Genomic DNA, 15009 nt, shown 5'->3' on the forward strand with positions numbered 1-15009 from the left:
TTGTTGTGACTTGGGATCTGGAGCCGGTTTGATAGATTACCCCGGGCCTTTTTATAAACCGCTGGATCCCCCGTACCAACAAACCAGCCCAGTGGCTATCCCGAATCCCCGACACCCTTTCAAAAGTGCCCGGCCTGTAGACTAAGTATCTTTTCCTGAGCCGCATCACGGGATCTTGCCGACGACACAGACGTGAAAGAGGACTCTACCTAGACTAGATGACGACGAGAATCTCGAACGATACATCGGCCACTACCGTGGTCGCCAACGATGCCCATGATGCCGAGTTAGGAACGACACGCTCATTGAGCGATGAGAAGATCCCCAGTCCCCAGGAGGATGCCGTCCCGGTCATCGTCGACCTCTACAAACCGCTGCCCCGACTCGAAGGCGTGCCGGACGAAGAGAACCCCTTGACAGTGCGAGCCGTCGTCGTCGGAATCATACTTGGGTCACTCGTGAATGCCTCTAATGTCTACTTGGGTATGCTGCTGCTTGCTAGTTGTTCTCAACCAACATCAATCGCTATCTGCGTAAAAGTAAAAGCGCACAACAACTGACATTTTCTTGATCGGACTTATAGGCCTCAAAACGGGCTTCCTTTTCGGAGCCTCGATGTTCGGCGCCATCTTCGGCTTTGGCATCATCAAGCTGCTCACCAAGCTGTTCCCCAAGGTCCCCTTCCTCGGCACCCCTTTGGACCCCAGGAGAACTCGATCGTACAAGCGACGACGGCCGGCGCGGGCGGGCTCGGAGGGCTCTTCACTGCTGCTCTCCCGGCCATGTATCAACTGGGCCTCATGTCGGCCAACCCGAAAGATGACTTAGGCAGAATATTGACATTGACTCTCATCTGCTCCTTCTTCGGACTCTGCTTCACCATCCCGCTGCGAAAGTTTTTCATCGTGAACATGGCCCGCGACTTGCGTCTCATTTTCCCTACGCGTAAGTAACCAATTCACCAGTCACCCCTATTCCCGTGTTTCGCTTTGTTCGTCTCCCGGCATGCATTGAAACATCTTGCTAATGCCTCGAGTTTACATACAGCGACCGCGACCGCCTTGACCATCCACTCAATGCACATGGTCGCGGGCACCGAAGCCGTCAACGCCATGAAGCGGATGAAGGTCCTCGCGTGGACCTTCTTCGGCGCCATCTCGCAGCGCGTCGCCTCGTACTACGCCGTCGGCATCCTCTACGACTGGCACATCTTCACCTGGTTCTTCATCTGGGGCAACTACCAGAACGCGGCCATCCACGTCGAGAACTGGGGCTGGATGTTCGAGTGGACGCCCGCCTTCATCGGCAGCGGCATGCTCGTCGGGCTCAACACGGCCCTGTCCCTGTTCGGCGGCACCCTCTTCGCCTGGGGCATCCTGGGCCCCATCCTCGTGAAATACGGCATCTGCAACGGGCGCGACCTGGCGCCCGGCGACGAGCGCTGGCACCAGTACCGGACCTACGCCTCCCTCAGCGACGGCACGGGCCCCGACGGCGTCACCTCGCCGCGCTACTGGTTCCTCTGGCCGGGCGTCTGCGTCCTGGTCTGCACCTCGCTCGCCGAGCTGCTGGTCCACTGGCGCATCTTTTATCTGGCAATCCGCTACGCCTGGGAAAACACCAAGACGATGGACTTTATGCGCAAGAAGGGCGGCCGCAGCCGCGCCATGTTCGAGACCCAGTCCCGGCGCGCGCCGACGAACCGCAGCGGCAGCGCCTTCCGCGAGGAGGACTTCGCCCGCGAGAAGGACCAGGTGCCGCTCTGGGTCTGGGGCACCGGCACCGTCGCCATGGTCATCCTGGCCTGCATCATCTCGGAGCTCCAGTTCAGCGTGAACGCGGGGCTCGCGATCCTGGCCTCGATCCTCGCCATCTTCTTCGCCTTCCTCGGCATCCACGGCGCCGGCGTCACCGACATCGCGCCCCTGACCGCGAGCGCCAACGCCAGCCAGCTCGTCTTCGGCGGCATCACCTCGGGCCAGGGCTACAGCACGTCGCAGGCCCAGATGATCAACCTCGTGGCCGGCAGCATCGCGTCCGGCGCCGCCGAGATGTCGCAGGAGCTCACGTCGGACCTGCGCACCGGCTTCCTGCTGCGGACGCCGCCGAAAAAGCAGTTCTACGCCCAGGCCATCGGCGCCGTCGCCGCCATGTTCCTCGCGCCCGGCGTCTTCGTCCTCTTCGTGACGGCGTACCCGTGCATCATCCACGAGAACGCGTCCGACACGTGCGCCTTCTCGGCCCCGACGGTCGCGGCCTGGCGCGCCGTCGCGCAGGCCGTGACGGAGCCCGGCATCACCATCCCGCTGTCGTCGGGCATCTTCGCGCTCGTGCTCGGCGGGCTCGCGATCCTGCAGGTCCTCGTCAAGCGCACCATGCTCTCGGGCGAGCGCGAACAGTACCGCGCCTACCTGCCCAACTGGATGGCCATCGGCGTCGCCTTCGTGCTGCCGCAGACCGTCTACAGCTCCGCATCGCTGCTCGGGGCCACCATCGGCCACTTCTGGATGAAGAAGCGGCACGCCAATTACGACCTCTACTGCTACGCCGTCGCGGCCGGTTTGATTGCTGGCGAGGGACTGGGTAAGTCTTTTATCTTTCCGTGTTCCCCCCCTTCATCCTTCCCTATATGATATCCTCTCGTGGACGAACTCCTTGGCTGACTTTGGCTCCCTCTTACAGGCGGCGTGGTTGGAGCTGCGTTGCAGCTTGGTGGTGTGAGTGGCGACGAGTACGGCACGCATGTGGGATGCCCCCTCGACAGGTGTTAGAAGGGGACAACGAGTTTGGTTTTTTAGCGTCAGAGCATAGCCAACATGAATCGATTATTTAATGGCATTCCCATGTTCAACTTTTATCATGAATGTCGTTTCTCCGAGAGACGGATATGTTGGATACCTTGGCGAACTACCTACATCCCTACTTTCGGTGAGCGTTGCCACGTCCGCCCTGTTTGACCTCGTAGTCCCGAAACCCGCGCGACTGAGGTTTTCTTGAAAAGACTATCAAGTTTCTCAAAGGTGCATCGGTCTCTAGGTCGGAATCAGAAACGTCAAGCAAGCAGTAGAGGATGCTGAGCATGCCAAGGCCAGGCGGACCGGCCGATTGAATCTAGAACCACATGCTAGCCATTGCTGTCTTTCTCTTTATTCATTTTATTTATACACTACACTTAAATGTGCTGAAGGGCACCGTTGCGGCGTTTAAGGGAATGCTAAAACGACTCCACGCCTAATTCCGGGTACCAGCTCCATCCTAACAGGAAAACAAGACTTGGGGTCAGCAAGGTTCCGAATCGCAATACACATTGGGGTTCCGGGAATTGCTGCCAACTCACCTTCTGGAGATTGCTCCATGGCCGCCCGAAAATTGGCGTTCAGAGCTCTAGTGCTGCGTCAGTTTCCATGGTTACATGAAAATGTGATAAGAGGAAGATTGGGGCGCGTGAGTAGTACCTAGCTGCGCCCAAGCACTCCAAGAGTATAGTGGCCGCCTCCGCCTGGCCCATCACGGGCGTAGAGCGTATGGCATCCAGACGCGCGTCCGGGGCCCCTAGGTTGACACAGGGCGCCGTAGCCGCCAAGAACCCCTCCAGGCCGACGACCTCGAGCCGTTCCGGCCCCAGAGTGGCCGTCGGCGGGTCCGCGACCGAGATGGGCCGGCCGCGTGCCCGCACGAAGGCGTAATGCTGCGGGTGTTGCTGACCGGATGGTGTGGGCGGATTCCCCCTGGGAGACGAGGACCGTCCACCCGCCTGGATCCAGATCCCGAGCTCGTGGGGAGCACCACGGCTCCCACCCCCTCGAGAAGCTCCGAGGCAGAGACAGGTTCTCGCACATGATGGGGCTCACCGGGGCCGACGACACTGGATCGGCGGTCAATGACGCCGGCGCGCTAGAGAAGCCGAAGGACGCGTGATTGCCCTCGGAGTCATAGTCGCCGTTCCTTCCCCATTCCAGTCCCGGCAGCCACGCGAGAAAGCCGGCGGCGAAGCGTTCGGGCTTCAGAAGCCCGTCACCAAAATAGAGGGTATCGTACTTTGAATTGGTGGCGTTGTAGTGCCGGACAAAAATTTGTTGGACGGGGAAGATGTCGAGAGGGGTATGATTGGAGCTTGTCGGCAGCCAAAACCTTTGGCGCAAAGCGGCCGAGTAGGCACCGGCAAACGTGACCTTGATACGCGACAGAATCGGCGGCCGTGCGGCCAGCTCTGTGAACACTTGAGCGGCGAGTGCGCCAGTGTCGCGGGAGGGACTCTGTAACAGGCAGACTTCCCGCAAAGTGTCGGGGGCCTGCGATAGGGAGTAGGCCAGCTGGGCAGGGGTGCCTCGGACGCAGTCAAGGCACAGGCTGAGCGACGTTATGGGCCCGTCTGTTTGCGGCACGCCTGTCTGGGGCCCGTCGTCCAGCGCTGCCCAGATGCCTTGGGCGGGGACATTCTTCAATCCTTCCAACCCGAGATGGCCGTTCTGGACAAAAGCGAGTCGGAGGAGCCGGCCTGCTGCGCGGGTGTTGCCAATCCTATCGGGCTTTTGTAGCAGATTAAGCCGGAGAGAGTCTGTGAAGCCGGCAAGACCACGGACTTGGTTCAAAATGGTAACATCGAGATCGTCCATATTTTGGGTTTCCCGAATAAGCCGCCCGATGGCCTGATGCTTCAGGTCTCTCCGGCCCTCAGCGCGGACGGACGTGCCCGGTGCCGGCGGATGGCTGCCATCGTATTTCTTTGGCCATACCACATCCAAGGCCGCCTCCTCCACCAGCGGGAGCGAGGCCAGAATCCCCATATTGCGATTGTGAACCCCCAAATCGGGAATATAGGCCTCGCCGACAACATCACCCCCCCAGTCGAACCTTGCCATGTACTCCACAGCAGACATGGCCCTCCGCGGCCGTACCGCCTCTAGGACTGTCAAGGGGCCGCTGGGGAGGTCGAACCCCCATATTCCCGGCGAAGTTCCGCCAAGGCGCGCCGCGAGTCGATCCACCTGGCCATGCCGATCTTGAAGCCGACGATGCCGTAGCGCAACACCCCGCCGAGAAGGAGGTCGGTGACGTCCACGACGACCATGCCCCATTCGACGTCGGGGTCGCGATAGACGGTCGCCAGCGGTTCCGGCCGGTCCGCCCCGTCATAACCGGGCGGCGGGTCGGTGCCGACGCCCAGGAGGAGCGCGGCGGTGATGAAAGGGAACGGTGGGACGCTCTCGCGGTCCCACGGCCGACGGCGCTGGCCCCGGGTCTGGCCGAATGTGTGCCGGTCGAGCTCTGGCAGCTGCACCGGCTCGGGACGGCGAAGATCTAGGCCGTGCCCGGCCTTGTCGTCGCTCACTCCCTCATCTTGACCGGCGGCAAAGTAGCTTGCCGCGAGGGCCATCTCGCTACCGATGGCCGTGCGATTGGCTGGGTCGGAGAGGACGGTGACGATGCGCCGAAGGCAGGCCACCAGCCGGTCCGCATGTAGCGACTCTTCTTCGGCCTGGGCGCCAGTGCTGGACGCGGCAGCTAAGGGCCGGTGGCGACCATCGATCTTGGCCAGTACAAAAAAATCCATGAGTTTGGGCCACGTCCGGGCTCCAGCGGCTGCCAGTAGGGTTGGAAATCCGGATCTGCCATGGGTAGGATTGCATAGCAGCAGCCTGACCACTCCTGTCGGAATACAAGGTGCGGTAATTGGAGGGCATTCCAATGGCCACACACTTCCCTTTTGGCCGGATGGATAACTCGACAGGCTAGCTTGAGAGACTGAGTGGCGCTCTAGGTAAGGAACACGGGGCCCCGGGCCAGGCAGCAGCAGTAGCGGGTATTATTCCGGCCTGGCGTAGGAAGCATGTCCGACCAGCTGTAAGTGCATTGGCTGATTGGATTGCCCATCCGCGTTGGTAACCGAGATGGAACAGATGGCTGTTCGGTTCGCTCAACCGACGACGCTTGGCTTTGTTCGGAAGTAGTAACAGTTCCCACGGATTGGATCACCATTCCCCGCACATGCATATCAGGATGGAGTGGGCCTTGCGATGCATGGTGTAAAATAAAACGCATCACGATCCATTCGTTCTCGTCATACTTTGAGAGTGTATAAATAGATATGGTTGATCACAAACATAATCTAACAGCTGTTCAACTTTCCTAAACAAGAGTTTTTCCCTAGGTTACATACCGAATGCTCACTCGTCAACACTATTAGACTCCGACAACCCAGTCCAGCATCCTCCCAGGCAAAGAATAGCCAAGTCTCTTTCCCATATTATACGTTATTTCATTACTACCCATACAGACACATTCGCCCGCCGAGCCTCTTTTTTTCACTCTCGCGTCTACTCTTCCCATTTCAGCTCTCCATCATAACATAACTCATGACAATGGCCGCCACACCTCAAACGCCGCCCGAGCCTCAAGTCACTCAGATCGAGCTTACTCCGGATGAGCTAGCCGCCAAGAAAATGGGCTCGCACCATCTCCAAGCAGCCGTCGAGGCCCTGCACCGGGACGGTATGGTCGTGTTGGCCAACGCCGTCGACCCAGCGCATCTCGACAAACTGAACGAGCGCATGGTCCCGGAAGCGAAGGAGCTGTATTCCCGAGCGACGTGAGCGATGAAAACAGCCCATCCCACTCAACCGTCATAGATCATTATGGAATTATTAACAAGGTCGACTACTCATATGCAGCACCCACCGGAACTTCGGCAACGAGACCGGCAACATCCAGCAAGAGCCGGTCCTCGAGGCCGGCTACGTCTTCGCCGACGTCCTCGCCAACCCCTGGGCGACCGAGGCCATCCAGTGCCTGTTCGGCCCCCATCCCTCGCTGCGCTTCTACAGCGCCAACACGGCCTTCCGCGCCACGGGCCGCCAGCCGCCGCACATCGACGTCGACTTCGACTTCCCCCGGTGCCCTTCGGCTACTGCGTCAACGCCAACCTCGTCGCGACCTCGCCCGCCAACGGCGCGACCGAGGTCTGGCTCGGCTCGCACACCGACACCACCCGGGCCGTGCTCGAGACGGACCCCACCACCGGATACAAGCAGATCCGCGCCGACCTGCAAGAGGCGCGGCGCAGGATCGGACGCCCGCCCGTCCAGCCGAGCCTGCCCAAGGGCGCGCTCATCATCCGCGACTTCCGGCTCTGGCACGCGGGCATGCCCAACCGGACCGATGAGCCCCGGGTCATGCTCGTCTCGGTCCAGTTCCCCAGCTGGTACCGGAGCGACCTCAGGATGAAGCTGCCCGCGTCGATCAAGGACAAGGTCGAATGGGGCGATGTCGTAAGTGTTCCCCGCCCGATAGTCGGGTTGTTCCGTTTGCCTTTCACCGGGGAGGCTCCCAGGAGGAATAGTGAGATCATGCTGACTGTTTTTGGTGCGGCAGATTCCGTGTGCTGAGTGGATGCCCGACGGATACGATTATTTGCAGGGCGCGCATGATCATGATTTCACCCTGCTGCCGTAAGAAACCGCGTCATGGGCAATTTGCTGTTGGTCACGCCGGTTGCATATGCTGCTTAGGCAAGATCGGCCTCTCTCCTGCGTTGCTGCAAGATAACCTTGATACAGTCCACATTATCGACGCCGCTCCGCTCCCGCTGCGCATCCTTAACGAGCCAGACGTCCTGGATATCGCTCTTGGTCCGCACCAGCGACGGGAAATGGCGCGCCTCGTACATCTGGTCGAACCGCTCGAGCACGAACCGCCGCAGCTGCGGACTGATCGCCTCGCAGCCCGCCGTCCACGTCGGCCAGACGTGCGCCGAGATGATGGGCGCGCTGCTGGGCACGCAGCCGAGGTAGTGCAGCGTCCTCTCGATGTGCACGCGCGTGAGCGGGTGCGGCGCGCCGATGTTGTACCACGCCCGATAAAGATAGATGAAGGCGGCGTGCTTGTACGCGACGGTCGTGTGCGCGACGGCGTCCATGTGCACCTCGTCCTCGGCCGCCGGGTCGGGCACCCGGCCCAGTGCCTCCTCGATCTCGCGCCCGCGCGCGTCGAGCGCGTCGGGCTGGCCGCGCATGCCGACCATGCCGCTGATGCGCGAGACGAGGCGGAGCAGCTTGGTGAGGTCGCGCATGCAGCTGAGGCCCTCGACGGGCAGGGAGTCGTCGAAGTCGAAGAGGGGGCTGGTGCCGCGCGAGATGCTCGACAGGACGTCGTGGTAGTAGCACAGGCTCAACAGAAACCGGGCGCGCGACGAGCCCGTCCAGTCGTCGTCGGCGGCGGCGGCGGCGGACCGGCCGCCCCTCCGCTTGGCGTGGGCGGTGACGACGGCCTTGGCGCCCGCGAGGTGGTCGATGCGGGCGTCGGTCGCGAACAGGCGGTCCGCGACCTGCAGCATCAGGATGGCGGCCAGGGTGGGCTCGGCGTCGGCGAAGGCGAGGGTCTGGCGCAGCTTCGTGGCGGCGCGCAGGCGCTGCTGCAAGGCCGCGGTCTGGAAAGCGCCGTCGTCCCGCAGCACGGCCAGGTGGCTCGCGGCCATGGAGCAGACGACGGCGCGCAGGGCTTCGGACTGCATGATCATGGGCGTCAGGTGCACCAGGAACGGGTTCTCGCCGCCGCCGCCGGTGCCCATGGAGATGACGGTGGCTAAACTGGTCCAGTGGTCCAGCAGCGGGCGGTCCTCGGGCCTAATGTCCGGCGGCAGGTACGAGGGGCTTTTGATCACTAATAGAGATTGGGAGCTCCTGAGCCCGATGGGGCTGGTGGAAGACCTGCATGAAGAAGTAGAGGCATCGTCAGTCGTCGTGCTGGCGGCGCCGGGCGACTTGCGGCTCTTCCTAGACTTGGTCGACGGCGACTTGGCGGTCTTGGCCGTGGCGGGCGTCTCCAAGGTGTGCCACTTGAGGCGGACGCCGTAACCCTTGCAGGTCTTGCCCAGGCGCAGGCAGCGACCGCAGTGTGGCTTCTGCTCGTCGCATTTGTAGCCGTCTTCCCGGCAGGTAAAACAGCCCGTCCTCGTTCTTGTGTATGGTGGCATGACTGTAACGCAAGCCAAATTGAGATATTAGAGGAGTGCTTCTGTAATAACCCTGTGCACTGGATCTGAGTTTTATTGTTCGTATTCGCTATATGGTCTGGATGTTGAGAAGGAAAGTCGAGAGATGACAAGCGGAGAAGATTTGGTGGAGAACGGGCGTAACGGCCGGAAAGAATAGTGGTGGATAGCGGGCTAGCATCAATCGCCCGTCTAAATCGGTGGGTGAGTTAGCAGGTTAGTGCGCTCTAATAAGCTGAGGCTCTCTCTCTCTCCGTTGCATTCGCATGCCCCTCATACTGACGGCGGGAAGGTGGGAAACAGGCCTCGCGGCTTTCTGAACGCGATGTCGTTGTCGCATCTTCAGTGGTCCGTGGCTCATGAACCTGAACCTGCACCCTTGTCCATTGGCCCGGTCGTCTTGGATTCAAGCAATACAAGTTGCCACGGTCAGCTTCCCTCTGTGAATGGTTTATCGGGTGATTCATCGCACCAGTATGTACTTGCCTCGGCGATTGACGTACTACAGATAGGTGATAGGCTCGCTCTTTTTGAGTCATCTGGCCATCGCGATTCTCCACGGAGTGATTTATGGGCCTACTGGATGCAGTTCCGTTTTCCCCCTGGGAAAATACAGTACAGGTGGGGGTCAGCCCAGGCAGCCGTCACCCATGGGATCAGAAGGTGGGATTCTGCGCTGCGCCTTGATCGACAATGATGCACCTAGGCTCCAAGAAAGCATGATATGACAATCTGGGCATTTATATCTATTGGTCTATGTAGCAAATGATCCTTACTGTAATTACAAATGAAATGTGACGTGCATCTGTAAGTAGACATGTATGTACTAGGGAGAACTGAAGTTGTTGTCCGTCCTGTTTCCCGCAAACACCTGGTTGCGAGCCGCCTAAACATGCCTCGGCCCAGGCGGGCCTCCCCCACTAATCCTTCCCTGGAGCCCCAACTCCGGATTTTGGATCCCGTCTCCCGTTTCTTCTGATCACTCTTTGGCCTTTAGCAGAACAACACAAACGAGATCGCCACCGTCAACAGCGCCAACCCCGTCAGCATGGGCGTGCTCGACTCCACCCCCGACGAGTCCGGCACCGTGGGCGTCGCCGTGGGCGTCGGCGCCGGCCGCGGCCGCGCGTTGCTGGTGGTGGCCTTGATGCAAGCGAGCTGCGCCAGCGGCTTCTTGTTCCTCATGGCGGCCGCGGCGTCGTCGTCGTCCATGGTGGCGCGGTGGTTCCACCCCCAGACGACGAGGACGGGCCACATTCTGCTCGCGGCATCGTCGTTGTGCCACCACGCCGTCGTCAGGTTCCCTCCTCCCCGCGGGGGGTTGTTGTTGCGGAGCAGCGGCGGCGTCCGATGCGGTCACGTAGAGTTCCGTGCCGTTGACGGCGTCGATGGGGTATTCTGTGATTTTCTGGAATTAACCAGTTGTCTGATATCGAGGACAGTATGCGTTGCAGGGGGAAACCGAGGCCGAGCTCTCTCGCACGACTGACGGAGCAATGCGACGAGAGGGAGCCAAAGCAAGTGGGTATTCGTATGCAGTCTCCACGCAATCCGGTAAGGGGCAGAATGCAAGCGCAAACAATGGGGGTTTCTTTCCGGATGCTTCCCTACCTACCCTTCGCACTTTGCATGCCCATCACCTTGATAGCACCCTATCTACTTGCTCCGTACCCAAGGAAAGAACAGACGGGAGAAGGAGAGAAAAACAACAATAGGAGCAAACCTACGTATCGTCCGCAAAGAAGCCGCATCCAGCGCCCCACCACAGCTCGCCGGCGTCGGCGGCGGGTGCCCAGCGCAGTCCTCGGTCGCGGCAAAGTGGTCGGCGTACGCCTGCTCAAAGTCGGCGACGCACTGCGGAGTGAGGCGATCGCAACTGACGCTGCCGCTGTTGCTGTTGGTGCCGTTCTTCTTGTTGCCGTCGTTGTCGTCCGTCGCGATCGTGACGCAGACCTTCCACGTCGTCGAGCGCAGCCCCAGCGCGACCATCGCGTCTTGCTCGTCTCCGTTGTTATCGCCGAGGATGCTGTGGATGACATCCTCGGGCCCCTTGAGCGAGATACTGGTCCCCTTGAAGGCGGAGGCGGAAGAGTTGGTAGGTGGTGAAGAATTTCCCGTCACCACGGTACCAGCACCGTTATTCTGGACCTCGGACGCGGGAATGCTGTTGCTCACGTTGACGGCGAGCCGCCAGCCGCCGACCTCGCGGACGTCGGGCCACTGCTGCGCGATGTCGAAGCCGCGGACCGGGTACTCGCCCCGGGCGTCCGGGTGCCGCAGGTGCTGGCGCCACGTCTCCTGCGAGAAGCGGACGGCGTCGCCGTCGACGAGGGTGTTGCTGCCGGGCCAGCCCTGGTAGGCCTGCGCGCTGCCGGAAAATAAAACCGCGGCGGCGAGGACCACCGTCGTCGCGTTCGGAGATGCGTGGGATTGAGTCATGGCTCGAAGAAGCAGGTTGCCTTGCAAGTAAGTAAGTACTTAACGTATGATAATGCAAGTGGCTATCGGTTCATGTATCAATCGTCTGCTAGCGCATTGTCTGCCTCTCGGAGAAGGAGACCCAACAACCTTGGTAAATAACCGCATTGCGAACCGGCTTATTATCACTGCCATCTACCACTCCCACCATCTTCTCACCAAATGCACCTGACGAACAGCTGCATACCATTGTCGCTCTTCGGGTCGTAATCGATATGACGTGGTGCCCGCACGCATGACCGTCCCAGACGGACAGAACACGCAATCGCCTGTCTTAGACCGTGGGTGGAGATCGTTCCCGGGGAGGGAGCGGCAGTAGTTAGGCCGGCACGTTCCGCAGCAAGACGCAACAACGCATGCAGGGGTCTGGACACGACCAAGTTATTGCTTGCTGTGCAGGTCTCACGAATCAGATGGTGAATTTTGGATACCTGACTTGTTAATTGGTGGTTGACTCTCAGGGCAACTGGTGGCATTGTCGGCAGGGTCGTATTGTTCAGCTAGTCATGCGCACATCAGGTTGACTCGGGCGGTGAACACACATTTACGGGAGCTACTCTTAAAGTTGGCAGCATATGTCTCTTTTACGAGGGCTGATTTGGGTTGGCTTACGTGCAAGTCTCTTCTCCTTCGCATGATATACCGTGTTGCCTTTTGGGGGACGAACTGGGTGAAGCCCGAGTCTCATAAATTGGATGAATCCCGCGCGGGGTGGCTGTCAAGCCATAACCCACCTGATTACAATTTGCAGGCATTCGTTATAAGAGCATGTGGTTACGTAAACGTAAATATGCCACTGTGACATCCGATATGTGATCAAAAAGTTGAGCTTATAAATACACGCCTGTCACAAGTGTCTAATCCCTTCTGTTTGAAAGAAGTCAAGAAAGGGGGCAAGGGTGAGGATCGTGATCTGAACGCCCCATAGGAAGACCACGGGTTGGTAGACTCAAGATGTGCTCTGGAGCCCTTGCAATATACACGGGAGAAGCGCCGACGACATGTAGCACCTCTTTGATCCATTGACTAATACTATCTCATCTACGCCTAGGTGACTCGACTTGCTCGCTCGATCCGCGGGTTTAACGTTTCTAGGTGACACTGCAAAGGGGCGCCGTATTGAATCTGCTAATACGAAGGTTGAAAACCTTGAGCCTGTATGCAGCATCTTCGTGTAATCTCAAGACTAGAGACCGGCTGCTGGATTGTCCGCCGATACCGTCAAGCTACAGCCCAAGGTATCCAGACAACAGACCAGCCTGGTAATAAGCAACGGAAATGGTAAGCTCCGTGACACGATATGCGCAAAGACACCTTTGGAGCGGTTAACAAGTCGCGGTGTGGATATGGTAGGCCTTGGATTGCAGCAGCAGCAGCATGCTTGTGTATGACAGGAAATTTCTAGAAGCCAAGCCCAGGGCAATCAGCCTTCCTTTTCAACCTATTTCAGCAGTATCTTTAAGGTGGAATCCCCTAGGATACGAAAGAGCAGACTGCATCGCGGTATTGATCAATCGGGCACGATGTGCCAACGGGAGATGCTTTCCATCCCGTCTTTCCCCGTCCGTCGCTTTGGGTCTTGGACATCAGCAGATCTTCGATAGAGCTGTCACAACACCATACCGCACCAGTCTGTCCCACATATTTGGGGCCTTAGACTGAGAGTATCGATTTTGGGAATTTGTTAGGTTGTCCCAACTTTGACAGGATGGCCCTTAAAGGCTTACCGTGCGGCGACTTCTTATAGTCGGGGAGGACTGGCTGCTGGCACCTTGCAAAATGCCGATTGCTGCGCGGTTATTTAGTTGCACAAGAATGGACCGGAATGACCTTGGTTGAAGCTCGGGTAGATGGGCTTGCTGATGAATTGATGGGCAGCCCAGGCAGCCCAGACTATTCCTCTGTTTCTGTCTTTCGCCTCTTAGATTCTCGTCCATCGGCGATCGACCCTCCGAACACGGCGCCATCTTCTTTGACCGGGACCTTGGGCTTCTTGACCATGGCCTGTTCCCTTCGCGCTTTCTGGAGGGCCACGAGGTCGACTCGATCCGGATCGCGGCACTTCTTCAGCTTGCGGTTCAAGGGCTTGATGATGGACTTGCGCTCCTCGTTGTCGTTCATCTTCTCGGGCGGCTCCTTCTCGAGCATGGCCCGGCACGCCTGGACCAAGTCCCCGCACTTCTCCTTGGCCGCGTCGCCCTGCGCGGCGAACGCCTCCCGCAGCATGCGCTCCACCAGGCCCTCGTCGGCCATGGCCAGGGCGGCCAGCATGATCTGGCTCGGGGTGTAGTGGAAGTAGGCGTCGGTCACCAGGGGGCTGAACTTCAGGATCTCGCGCGCCTTGCCGTGGGCCCGGTCGATCCTCTTGTTCTCGAAGTCGCCCAGCCGCCGGAGCTCCATGATGGCGCCCTCGAGAGCGCGGAACGGATGGCGCACGTCAAAGGCGAACCGTATGCCCTGCGACAGGACGTATTCGGCCGCCAAGACCTCTTCGCCGGTGGTGTTGGGGAACTTGTCGGCGAACTTGGATAGGCGCATGTAGTGGCCCTCGGCTTTGCAGCCGAAGAAGAGGCATGTCTTGAGGAGCTCGGTCGGGGGTAGGTCATAATGCTGTTGGTGACGTAGAAGCGGCGCAAGAAGATGGCGGCGGTGGCGCGTATCTCGGTCGGTAGCTCGATGAAGGCAGCGGCGCGGGAGGAGTTCGACGGTGTAGTGGGTTACGAGCGAGAGCTCCTCGGCCGGGGTGAGGAACTCGGGCAGCGCGTCGTTGGGGGACGCAGACTGCAATCGCGCGGAAATGGCCTTTTGCGCGAGGGAGTTGCATTCATTGCGTAGTGAGGCGAGATGTCCTGTAGTAAACGACCACAGTCGGTACTGAGAGGACTGACGGTATCGGGCATCTTCTGTTGCCATTTTAACTGTGATGGCGTTGCCAAGAGCGTGGGATGGATGCAGGGTCTTGTGGCTAGGATCAAGTGAGACGGCAGCCAAGCAGCCGAAATGACCGGTTGCAGTGGAAGAGTTAAAGAACGGGGCGCGCGGGCGGTGTTTCCAAGAGAGGCCCTTTCCTCTTAATTAGCCTGGTAATTGGAGGTGATTAAATTCAATGTTGCACGCCGACGGAAGAAGAATCGCCTGCTGGATTGGAATGTTGGAATTGAGGTTTGTTTGCCAGGCTACGTACGGAGTACTGCTTGAAGCTCCCCAGTCCAGAGCTTGGGTCACTGATAAGATAAGAGACCCTGCTAGGCAGATCGTACCTTCTTGAGGGAGCCTCCTAGGTTAATAAGCTCATTCACTCCATCATCGAAAGACAACACCACGCGCAAGTAAATATGTGTGTATGGTCTGGCACAACGTACTGTCATAGTATGCATTGGCTGACCAGTAGATATTTCCGACCATGAACAGCTCTGACCAACGCCGTCGGGACAACCTATCGCATGCCTCTGACTCTGGATTGCTCCTGCATAAATGATTATCGAGCTGGAATGATTATCGAGCTGGAATGAATCGAAAGGCATCCCCCCCCGACTCCTGAT

At 59.1% G+C, this 15009-nt stretch overlaps 6 protein-coding genes across 6 annotated transcripts; 2 read left to right on the top strand and 4 right to left on the bottom strand.

Moving 5' to 3' along the window:
• Positions 1-218: 218 nt before the first annotated feature.
• PG986_004014 (oligopeptide transporter) lies at positions 219-2771 on the top strand (the record flags this gene model as incomplete). The annotated part of the gene is made up of 5 exons (XM_066840236.1): positions 219-483; positions 584-675; positions 708-945; positions 1048-2583; positions 2683-2771. The coding sequence occupies 5 exons, from the start codon at positions 219-221 to the stop codon at positions 2769-2771; spliced, it is 2220 nt and encodes a 739-aa protein (XP_066702863.1).
• Positions 2772-3376: 605 nt separating this feature from the next.
• Positions 3377-5554, bottom strand: PG986_004015 (uncharacterized protein; the record flags this gene model as incomplete). The annotated part of the gene is made up of 3 exons (XM_066840237.1): positions 3377-3688; positions 3852-4909; positions 4939-5554. The coding sequence occupies 3 exons, from the start codon at positions 5552-5554 to the stop codon at positions 3377-3379; spliced, it is 1986 nt and encodes a 661-aa protein (XP_066702864.1).
• An 808-nt stretch (positions 5555-6362) lies between these two features.
• Positions 6363-7452, top strand: PG986_004016 (phytanoyl-CoA dioxygenase family protein; the record flags this gene model as incomplete). The annotated part of the gene is made up of 4 exons (XM_066840238.1): positions 6363-6589; positions 6672-6750; positions 6825-7268; positions 7372-7452. The coding sequence occupies 4 exons, from the start codon at positions 6363-6365 to the stop codon at positions 7450-7452; spliced, it is 831 nt and encodes a 276-aa protein (XP_066702865.1).
• A 52-nt stretch (positions 7453-7504) lies between these two features.
• PG986_004017 (uncharacterized protein) lies at positions 7505-8971 on the bottom strand (the record flags this gene model as incomplete). Its single annotated transcript, XM_066840239.1, has 1 exon — positions 7505-8971. One exon carries the CDS (start codon positions 8969-8971, stop codon positions 7505-7507), a length of 1467 nt encoding a protein of 488 aa, XP_066702866.1.
• Positions 8972-9982: 1011 nt separating this feature from the next.
• PG986_004018 (uncharacterized protein) lies at positions 9983-11428 on the bottom strand (the record flags this gene model as incomplete). Its single annotated transcript, XM_066840240.1, has 2 exons — positions 9983-10293; positions 10717-11428. 2 exons carry the CDS (start codon positions 11426-11428, stop codon positions 9983-9985), a joined length of 1023 nt encoding a protein of 340 aa, XP_066702867.1.
• Positions 11429-13360: 1932 nt separating this feature from the next.
• PG986_004019 (cyclin ccl1) lies at positions 13361-14380 on the bottom strand (the record flags this gene model as incomplete). The annotated part of the gene is made up of 1 exon (XM_066840241.1): positions 13361-14380. The coding sequence occupies one exon, from the start codon at positions 14378-14380 to the stop codon at positions 13361-13363; it is 1020 nt and encodes a 339-aa protein (XP_066702868.1).
• Between the last annotated feature and the right edge of the window lie 629 nt (positions 14381-15009).

This window comes from Apiospora aurea (assembly GCF_038362705.1).
Source record: "Apiospora aurea strain CBS 24483 chromosome Unknown utg000003l_segment0_segment0, whole genome shotgun sequence".
Taxonomy (NCBI): domain Eukaryota; kingdom Fungi; phylum Ascomycota; class Sordariomycetes; order Amphisphaeriales; family Apiosporaceae; genus Apiospora; species Apiospora aurea.